The sequence below is a fragment of the Vicia villosa genome, linkage group LG5 (genome assembly GCF_029867415.1).
Source record: "Vicia villosa cultivar HV-30 ecotype Madison, WI linkage group LG5, Vvil1.0, whole genome shotgun sequence".
NCBI classification, from domain to species: Eukaryota; Viridiplantae; Streptophyta; class Magnoliopsida; order Fabales; family Fabaceae; genus Vicia; species Vicia villosa.
In genome coordinates this window covers 173,384,606-173,395,671 of record NC_081184.1, presented here as the reverse complement: position 1 = coordinate 173,395,671, position 11,066 = coordinate 173,384,606, and the positions used below count along the sequence as shown (strand labels likewise).

General features: G+C 33.9%; 1 protein-coding gene across 1 annotated transcript; it reads left to right on the top strand.

The window, feature by feature from the left end:
- Nucleotides 1-4,457: 4,457 nt before the first annotated feature.
- Nucleotides 4,458-10,337, top strand: LOC131604028 (microtubule-associated protein 70-2-like). The gene is made up of 11 exons (XM_058876518.1): nt 4,458-4,980; nt 5,067-5,152; nt 6,056-6,121; nt 6,208-6,378; nt 6,505-6,675; nt 6,782-6,937; nt 7,042-7,188; nt 7,293-7,364; nt 7,451-8,002; nt 8,103-8,296; nt 9,814-10,337. Exons 1-11 carry the CDS (start codon nt 4,761-4,763, stop codon nt 9,851-9,853), a joined length of 1,875 nt encoding a protein of 624 aa, XP_058732501.1. The 5' UTR covers nt 4,458-4,760; the 3' UTR covers nt 9,854-10,337.
- Nucleotides 10,338-11,066: the final 729 nt, after the last annotated feature.

Genomic DNA, 11,066 nt, shown 5'->3' with positions numbered 1-11,066 from the left:
ATCCAGCAGCCGTACGATCTCCTCCCCTCTCAATCCAACGCACACGACCACGCAAGCGCATCATACACCCTCCAGCCTGCGCCACACAAGATCCAGCTGAGTTTTCTTCAAATTTTTTTATTTTTATTTATATAGTCACGTTAATATATATATATATATGTTTGTTTTTTTTTCCTTTTCTTTGTTCAAGTTATTTTATATTATATATAATAAAAACTTTTATACTTTTTTCTAAACTTTTTTTTTATTATTAATATCTAATAATTATTTTTATTTTCTTTTAATATTCTTTTTTTTACTTATTTATTTATATTTTTTAATTCTAAATCATATTTATTTAATTTAATTAATCATGTTAAAATTATTCAAAAAAATCATAATTATTTCATTTAAATTCCAAAAATTTCATAAATACAATTTTACGCTCGATTTAATGTTCTGAACCTGATTTAATTAATTAGGTCGCGAGACCAATAATTAATTAAATCAATGCATCATTACACTCTATTTGAATCTCAACCAGGATTGATAATACACTGATTTGTTTTCTTTTCTATACTTTATCAGGGTTAGCAACATGATTTGTCTCGGGCGCGCGCCTTCAGAAAATCCGAAGTTAAGTAATTTAATTTTAATTTAATTATATCTATATTATTTTGATGTTAGGGTTTGCCTTGCGTTCACTTCTCGTTCTGCCTTGTCTTTTCAGGGGTACCTCCGAGGTTTCCTCCGACTCTAACCATATCAGATCAAATCAAACCAAAGCTAAGTAATCTCGCTTATTTAATAATTAATTGTTATTTATTTTATTTTTATTCTTCATTTTATGGTTAATTTTGCCAACCTTCGAATTAGCCATACACTCACCCTCCTTTATTTGCCATTTTTTTTCTTTCCTTCAGGGTTTGTCAAATGCCAAAGCTACGTCATTGGTAACCCTAAATCTCTTTTTATTTTATTTTATTATTACTTGTGTCAAACCCTATTAAGGGATCCGCTGGTTACAATTCCCCTCTCCTCCGCTGGTTTCATTTTCCCCCTCCCTTTACTGCTTTATATTATTATGAACTGCGTGGTTAGTAATCTTAGGGAGTGCAAGCCTTAAACTGAATTAGAATAACTAATTAAAAGATAAATATCTGAGTATAATCACGTGAATGTTGCACACACGCACCCTTTTGGGGTAACCTCTTTGTTGCCTTGTTGCCTGTTGCCTGTTGCCTGTTGCCTTCGTGTTTTTTGCAGAATAAGCCACGTCCCTCGAATATGAGGATACCTCAGCCATGTTGCCTCGATAAAAAGGTCACGACCCTAATGATGCTGCCTTCGATACACAAATGACCTCGACCCTCGGAAGTTGCCTACGAAAAAGGCTGAGGTATCTTCTGGCTGCCTACTAAATGGCTTGTTCTGATCCTTGCCTTAGACTACCTGCCCTTCTATGGCATGGGACAGTCTTATGGCAAAGGATGCTTCGATGACCCTTCAACCTCCAAACGAAAGGCTTCCTGCCCTCTTATGGCAAGGATAGACCCTTTCATTCTGAAAGGCTAAAAAGAGACCTATCATCTGAGTTTAAGGTAATTGCCCCTAATTGCCTTGCAATGCTCAAACTTTCATTATATTCTTTCTCATAATTTTTCAAAAGGGCAACGCTTATTCACAAGCTAAAGTCCCTATCTCTTTCATCTATACTTTCTAAACAAATGAGCAAGCAAAGCAATTAAGAGCCCATGGAAAACCATGGATGCAAAGGGTGCCTTACACCTTCCCTTTGCATAAATTACCCCCCCGAACTTAGATTTCTTTAAAAGGTTTTTTTCTGTTTCTTTTTGCCTTTCTGAATTTGTTTGGATAAAATAAAAGTCGGTGGCGACTCTTGCTTACCGCGACATTTCGATCGATAAAAAGTCAGTTCACCGTGTTACAGAGTGCATCCTCAAATGGCTTGAAGTGGACCACAAGCCCCAGGAGTGGAAGAGGGAAGTCACGTGGATGATCAATCAGTGTAGGAAAAAGGGATGAAAATTCAGGATTCTCCAATGTGCTTTTGCGGAGACTGTGTACGAATGTTGGTGGTATAGGAACCAAGCGTGCTTTGGCGAGAAACCTTGTGAATATGTAGCCGTGTCTAGGATTATAGCTACGGTTTATCGCTGTCGGGCTAAGCCTAAATTACGGATTCCCATGAGTAAAATCCTTATGCCTTAGGTCCTTCTCTTGTTTTTCTAGTGTTTGAGTTGTAGTTTGGCTCTGTTGGATCATTTGGATCACTTGCTTTATATTGTTTTTGGATCTATCAATAAAATTTTATTTTGATATATATATATATATATATATATATATATATATATATATATATATATATATATATATATATATATATATATATATATATATATATATATTCTAATTTAATAATAGCTAGATGAAGTATATATAAAATCAAAGTTTCCTCCCAATTAATTAGTTAACAATATATGTAAATCTTCATTAATAATTCAAACAACCTGAAATCTAAAAAGACGATTTCTTCTATAATAAAGATTTCCTTTAGATGTCATTAAAAAAAAAAAAAACAGAGATACAAAATTACTCCAGAAAACACTTTTGCAAACCTTTCATAAAATTTAAAGCGCCAAACCACATTCTAAATAATACAATCAAGCTTTTTGAAAACTCTATCATGACCATCCTATTTAGGAATTCTCCACAAAAGTTTAGTCCGAACCTCTATTAAATTACACTAAGTAATCCAATTAGAAAAAAGAGAGCAACATCTAAGTATTCACTTGAGTTATTTCAATTAATTCTCCTATCATTAGCTCCTATATAATTCCAATAATATAGTGATGTCTAATCTAAGTAACTCCTCTTTCATTTGCATCAAGACACCACACTAAGCACAAACTTGTCTTATTCCACATCAACCAATTCCCACCCTAGTAGGAATATTTTCAAATTACTCCTTGGTAAAAACCGCAACTTAACTTAAAAGGCAACGAAGTCTCATGTGATGAATAACTTCAAACATTTTAATTTTACAAAAGTCATTTCCATTGTCGAAAAAAACCGACTATTGAGATTTTAACATTTGGTATGGGATACATCATACATGAATTTTAATTTGATTGATATTAATTTAATAAAGTGCCGATTTTGAAATTATTAATCATTGTACTTTATCTACTACTTTAATCAAATCAATTTGACATGATCAATGATAGGCTAATCGATTGCCAAGTGTATGAATGAAGAAATATAAAATCTAAACAAAGATTCAAAACTAGGTGGATGATTATCAAACGAACCTTCTTTCCAACATTTGCATATGAGCTCTTAACTAACATTTAACAACATATATGCAGGCCCAGTCTCGATGAAGACAAGGTTCCAACCTAATTTAAATTCATATCTTACATTCATTTTAATTAATTCAATAAGACAAACATTTATAATTTATTTTTCATATCTATTCTTTTATTTATAATTAATTTGATCCAAGAAATTAAAGTTTGATTAGGTAAAAAATCCGTCCCCGCCTTAAAATATAAAGGAAAAAAATCTAGTTTAACTGGGATAGAGATATATGCTAAAAACACTCGAATTTTAATTATGAGAAGAAGAATGTTAGTATAGCTCGATATTTATTCCGTCCGACCTATTAAATTTATTTTATTATTTTTATTTTTCTTATAATTTTACTATTCATTTATTTTTAGTAAATTTATTAGAATTATTATTATTTTTAACATATAAATTAATTAAAAATAATTAAGTATTATCATTATTATTAAAATATCAAATATTTAGTTTAATTTTTTATTTTTATTGTTGAAGAAAAAAATATATAATTTTTGCGAGTGTGGACGGGGCCGAAGAAATCTATGGAAATAGGGTAGGTGGTCATTTGTTCTCTTAACCGGAGCACATTTGAGATTGATATTGAGAGATTGAAGAACTGCTGATAATACTTAAATCCGTCTGATCTATATCGTTGTCATGCTTAAATGGACTTAATCAATAAAAAATTGACTTGTAAGTTCAATTTCTGAATTAAATATGAAAATATGTTTTAGAAATAATTTGTAAGTTTAGGTGCTCCTTTAAAATTTAAATGAGGAAACGTTAATGCTCTAGAATCACAACAAAATTTAATACTTTTTATTATTTTTATTTTAAATAAATGGATGTGAGATTTAACTAGTTGAATTCAACACTTTTGAAGTCTTTCATTGACTTAAAATTTAAGCTTATAATACTTCATTTTCATCTGATTTGGGTTAAGGTTAGGGGCCATCCAAATTCTTTCACCACCTAATTCATTCTACTTCTCTAAGAAAGCACAATCACTATCCTACGCCGACCCGCGCATAACAGTCCCATATCGTAAACAACACATTGCATGGAGTGCGCATTACGCTACATTGTTTAAATCATAAAAACCCCATGTTAAACTGATCAATCAATCAATAGTTTACTATCTTTCTCTGTCACACAGTTTTGGTCTGCTTAACAACTAACTAAGCCATTCATCACTCATTAATTAATCACTTTTCAAACAAAAAACAAAACTGGGTTTAAATTCATACTCTAGAGAGAGAAACTCTCATAAACTATGAAACTATCTATCTCCAACTTTCTCTCTCTAAAACTAACTTCTTCTTCATTCTCACAACTGCATTTTCTCTCTCTTTGCATTGAGAACAATCTAGAAGCTAACTGCAATTGGATGTGCGTGTGAGTTTCTTAGATCGGCGATGGCGGAATTTTCCGGTGAAGTAGGAATGGAAGCGACGGTTGTGACGCCGACGCCGACGTCGTTGACGGTTTCTGGATCGTTTAAAGAAGGGAGAAACTCTTCCAGGAGACGTCAGCATTCCATGAGGCCTAGTTTGGATGCGGATGAGTTCATGAATTTGCTTCACGGTTCGGATCCGGTGAAGTTGGAACTTAATCGGCTTGAGAATGATGTTAGAGGTGTGAGAATGTAGTTCGATCTGACTAGTTTTTGACTTGATTTCGTTTCGTGTTTGTTGAGTCTAGTGTTTCTGTGTGTGTTTCAGATAAGGACAGAGAATTATCAGAAGCTCATGCGGAGATCAAAGCGTTGAAACACTCTGAACGACTCAGAGAAAAAGCAGTTGAAGAGGTTGATTCTGATTTTACGTTTCGTTGTGTTCAATTAGTTTTGAATTTTCAAAATTATCATTGCGGTTACTGTTAGGATTGTGTAGACCTTGATTCTTACTAATTTTGGAGGTTTTTTTGGTTTTTAATTTTGCTACGGTTAATTATCTTTGTTCTGATTGATTATTAAGTATTTACTACTTGTCCAAGAGTGTTTAGTGTTTACATCTTAATGATATTGATTTGAGTTTTCTTCTGGAATCCTTATTCGATTTGATTCGTTTTTGTATCATATATGTGTGAAGCAATTATGTTTTGGCTGAATTAGGGGGGAAAGTGGAATTATTTGCTGGATTTATATTTTTCACCTTAATTTTTTGAATGATTTTATTTCCCAATAATTATTTGTGTTATGCCATTATTTTGAAGTCATGATGTTTTGGTTGAATTATGTATGGTGTGAAAGTGGAATTATTTGCTGGGTTTGTATTTTTAACCTTAATTGTTGAAATTATTTGTTTCCCAATGATTATTTGTGTTTAGTCATTATTTTGAAGTCATGATGTTTTGGCTGAATTAGGGGGGGTGAAAGTGGAATTATTTGCTGGATTTGAATTTCAAACCTTAATTTTTGGAATGATTTGTTTCCTAACGAGTATTTGTGTTTATTCATTATTTTGAAATCATGATGTTTTGGCTGAATTAGGGGGGGTGAAAGTGGACTTATTTGCTGGATTTGTATTTTTAACCTTAATTGTTGAAATGATTTGCTTCTCAATAACTATTTGTGCTTAGTCATTATTTTGAAGTCATGATGTTTAGATGCATAATCATTTCTATTGATGTTACTGCAGCTAGTTAATGAGTCAAGTAATACTATTTGTTAGCTTAAAATTAACTTTTCTGTATTTTGCCTGTGCTGTAGCTTACTGAAGAATTGTCCAAGGTTGATGGAAAGCTGAAGTTAACAGAAAATCTTCTAGAAAGCAAAGTATGCCTTGGAGCCTTTATCTACCTTAGGGATGAGTGATTTTTTTCATGTTGTGATATGTTTACTCAACCGAGTATTTCTTGCAGAATCTTGAAATAAAGAAAATCAATGATGAAAAAAAAGCATCGATGGCAGCTCAGTTTGCAGCTGAAGCTACTCTTCGAAGGGTCCATGCTGCACAGAAGGATGACGACATGCCTCCTATAGAAGCCATTCTAGCCCCGTTAGAGGCTGAACTCAAGCTTGCTCGGCAAGAGGTATCTATTGCCTTGTTTTTCTACTTTGGATGGTAATTCCTATGTGAAAATACCGGTTAAAGGGGACTGAGGCTGGCTTGACATAGGTGATTCATGTCCTTGTTTTATCTGCTTTGTTTCTCGCAGATTGCTAAACTTCAAGATGATAACAGAGCTTTAGACCGTCTTACGAAATCTAAAGAAGCAGCTCTTCTTGAAGCTGAAAGGACCGTGCAGGTTGCCTTGGCTAAGGCCTCCATGGTGGATGATCTACAAAATAAAAATCAAGAGCTAATGAAACAAATTGAGATTTGCCAGGTATTTGCAATCTAGTATTTTTTTTTCTCTTTAAAGATACAGAGTAAGCTGTTTCCATAATGATGTATAACATTTCGGTACTTGGTATCTCCATCACCTCTCCCAGGAAGAAAACAAAATTTTGGACAAAATGCTTAGACTAAAGGTGGCAGAGGTTGAAAAGCTGACCCAGACTGTGAGGGAACTAGAGGAGGCTGTCCTTGCAGGGGGTGCAGCTGCAAATGCTGTGAGAGATTATCAGCGAAAATTTCAAGAAATGAATGTAACTGTTTAAATTTACATAGTTTACTTTTCCATTTGCTTTACTCTTTATTTTTTTTTGTGCTTCTAGTTAAGAGTTTTTGCATGGGCTGTTTTACACTCTAGGAAGAAAGAAAAACTCTTGATCGGGAGTTGGCTCGTGCCAAGGTAACAGCTAACAGAGTAGCTACAGTAGTGGCAAATGAATGGAAAGATGCTAATGACAAAGTGATGCCTGTCAAACAATGGCTTGAAGAGCGACGGTTCTTGCAGGTGGATAATTTTTAATTTCTTCGTCCTTTTTTGCTTTTTCTTTATGTGTAAATTTAAATTTTCCTTTGAACATTTCCTTATTGTATTAACCTACGTTCTTATAGGGAGAGATGCAGCAACTTCGGGAAAAGCTTGCTACAGCTGACCGCACTGCAAAGTACGAAGCTCAGTTAAAAGTAATAATCTGGTCTTACAGCCTGAATGTATTAACTTAGGAGATAAGTTCTTCCATTACTCAAGGTAAACCTTTTACAATTTTCAGGAAAAATATCAATTACGGCTTAAAGTGCTACAAGAGAGTTTGAGAGAAACTTCTAACAGTATTAATCGCGGGACTTCAGAGGGAAGATGTGTTAGCAATGGGCCTTCTACTAGCAATGGGCCTTCCCGAAGACTATCTCTAGGTGGAGCTGATAACATATCCAAACTGAATTCTAATGGGCTTCTGACTAAGAGAACATCATCCTTTCAAATAAGGTCCTCTGTGTCCTCCAGCACAATTTTGAAGAATGCTAAAGGTGCATCTAAGTCTTTTGATGGTGGTTCGAGGTCACTAGAAAGGAGTAAAATTCTTCTAAATGGAAAGCCTCCAAGTTCCTCGTTTAACCAGTCTTCTGAAAGAACTAAAGACAAAGAGGAAAACAATAATTGGAAAGGAAGTTTGGATGATAAGCCAAATGACTTCCCATTAGTAGATGTAGAGGATAGCGTTCCAGGAGTTTTGTATGATTTTCTGCAGAAAGAGGTCATAGTGTTGAGGAAAGCTGGTAATGAAAAAGATCAAATCCTAAAAGATAAAGACGATGCCATAGAGGTTAGTAATTTTTTATAACTTGTTTTTGATTTTAATCTTAGATTTCTTATTGACCAATGCAATCTTAGCTAATTGTTGCAAAATGATCATTATCTTTCAGATGCTAGCAAAGAAAGTGGATACATTGACCAAAGCTATGGAAGTTGAGGCAAAGAAGATGCGAAGGGAAGTAGCTGTCATGGAGAAGGAGGTAGCTGCAATGCGCGTGGACAAAGAACAAGAGACAAAAGCCAAACGTTTCAGCAATGTGAAGAGCTCTATGAACAGTGCTCAGCAACAGCTTGTTTCTGGGAGGTACTTTTCCCCCTCCCTTTTTGGGTCATATTCTTGTGCTTTTTTATTCAATGGAGTACTGTAGCTTGCTTTTTTTAGTAAATGATTCCGAGCCTAGGAATTATTCATGACATGTTTGTGCACAAGGGTATAAACTATACAAATTTTCTGATTTTAGTTTACAAGAGTTGCATTTGTATGCATTTTTGTATTTGTATTTTAAGACAAAATTACAGGAATTGCATTTTGAATGATTATAGGCCATGTTTTAACATTTGTATGACTTCATATTTTATATTTCTTTGCATCTATGCCACATTCTTTTATGCAGCTTAACTTGACTGTAATTCAACCGCATGATCCATGGTATTTAGGGTTGTTCATTTCGTGAGAAAAACTGAACCGAACCTAACCTAACTATAGTAAAAATTCACTCGAACTGAACCGAACTGAACCAAAATTATTGGTTTGGTATACCGTTTCGAAATTCCGAACCGTACCGAACTGTTAGAAGACAAATTTTTCCAAACCGAACCGTTTATCAAAGAACCGAACTGTTAAGCTATTTTTCAATTATTTTAAAAAAAAACTTAGCTTGTTTTAAGCATTTTTCATTTTTCAGTTTTGGTTCGGTTCGGGTTCAGTTTCAGTTATGGTTCGGTTCTAGAACTGTTTGTGCATAATTGTTTGGTTCACTAACCAAACATAACGGTTCAGTTATTTTAACGTCGGCTCTTGGATTTTTTTGAACAACCCTAAAGTTATTGTTTCCGAAAATTATTAGATGTTATTATTTTGTTACGGAATCATATTTATCTTAATCGTGTCCTCTTCAATGAGAATATTTTCCTTCAAATGCAGTATGGTTTTGATTTGCTCTCATATCTAGCTCATTCTTTGAATTTATTATTATCACTTACACCAAACAAACAGCATTTGTATTTAATATTCAAATCACATTAGGCTTAAGATTTATTTAGGTGCTATGTTTCAAGTTACAAATCGGTGTTCCAATATCTTCAGAACAAATAAATCGTAACCTAAGAATAGGATATTACTGGTAGTGGATATTTATTTTAAAATAATGTAACATTTATCTTTTTATCATTTAAATAAAGTTAGAATGATATTACTGGTCAAAGTATCTTTTCCTGATTTCCTCTTGTCTTCTGATTTCTGAAGAGTCTATATATTAGCATTCCCCTATAATTTTTGTTCTACTAGCCTATCAACACAACCCTATAACATTCAATGCACTATGGTGTGATCCTTATTTATCTGAGTTATCTAGATTCCAAACTGGGTCTAACCTAGTATTATCTGCCTTTAAGATTTGTTGTTGCCATTAATTGTCTTCTTAACTAGTTCAACTAGGACACAAAGATTCATGAAACAAAACAATATTGAATTTGAAGCCTTTTTGCTGACTTAATATTGAATTTTCAAGTATGTTACTGCCTTTTGCTTATTTCGCCTTACTATTCACGTTTCTGTTTTTCCCAACAAGTCAACTGATATGGAATCATAAATTTGCACAGAAACATGACACGAGGAGGATTAACACGCAGCACCCAGTGACAACGAGTCTATTGCAGAGGCACCAAGGAGTGGATTTTTTAGCATAATTATTCCGCCCTCTGTTATTTTTATTTTACCTTTGTCGGTTTTTCTCCAATTGATTATAAGATTGTAACCGAGGTTCTGGCGACGGTGGTTAATGATATTGGCCATGGATTGAGGGTGAGAAAATAATTCAAGTTATTGGTATGCATCTAACCTAGACTTCAGTGTTCTCTGCTTAGAGAGATTGGCTAAGAAGCAAGGCAAAGGAAGATGATTGACACGGAGCTAACTTTCAGCTTTTCAATGAGAGTGACTGTGTGGTTGTATAGGTAGCTTTATCTCTTTTATCCATTTGGCAGTTGATATTTGTAATACGCACATAGTGTGATTGTTGGTTGGTTTGTTAATATCCTTTTAATCAGATCAAGAACTAAGCTTATTTGGTTGTGCAATACATTCATAGTTTAAAGTTGATTGTTCACGTTTGAGTGAAGCACCACATGCTGCTTTTTCATTTACTTATTTATTTATCATCTCTTGAAATTTTTGGTATTACTAGTAAAAAAAAACTTCTACAGTTAGTATACAAAACAATAGATAGTACCTTGTACCACTGCCCTCTCAATAGGCAGTTCATCGGTTGCAAATGGGTCTTGGGGGTCAAAGAGAACCATGATTATTCTATCAATAAGTACAAGACTAGACTTGTGGTTAAAGGTTTTTCATCAAAGGCATGGTTTTGATTTCCCTGAGACTTGATCTCTCTTCTCCTATTGTAAAATATATCATCATTAGGGGAATCTCACAATTGCTCTCGCTCACAAGTGGTCTACTCAACAACTTGATGTTAAGAATGTAATGTCAACAATGTTTTTTTAAGTGGACTTCTTTAATGAGGAAGTCAACATGCAACAACCCCAAGAACTTGGAAGCTCATATCCTCACTTGTGTGCAAGTTAAACAAAGTTATCTATCTATGGCCTTAAGCAAACCCCTAGATAGTGGTTTGGGAGGTTTTGATATACCTTGATGAAACCTCATTTCAAAATTAGAAAATGTGACCCTCGACTCTTCACATACTTATGGCCAAAAGTCTATCTACTTGCGTATGTAAATGATATTATGTTTACAGGGAACTCCACTTTTCTTCTTCAAGACACTGTCATTGAATCTATTGTGTATGAGTCTATCGTGTAAATTTGTATCATAGTATTTGGACTCTGAGAAG

Excerpts from the sequence above, each read along its gene's own strand:
- LOC131604028 (XM_058876518.1), top strand. The coding sequence starts at position 4,761 with ATGGCGGAATTTTCCGGTGAAGTAGGAATGGAAGCGACGGTTGTGACG. Across the intron at positions 5,153-6,055 it reads GAGAAAAAGCAGTTGAAGAG|CTTACTGAAGAATTGTCCAA; the intron begins GTTGATTCTGAT and ends CCTGTGCTGTAG. Across the intron at positions 8,003-8,102 it reads ATAAAGACGATGCCATAGAG|ATGCTAGCAAAGAAAGTGGA; the intron begins GTTAGTAATTTT and ends ATTATCTTTCAG.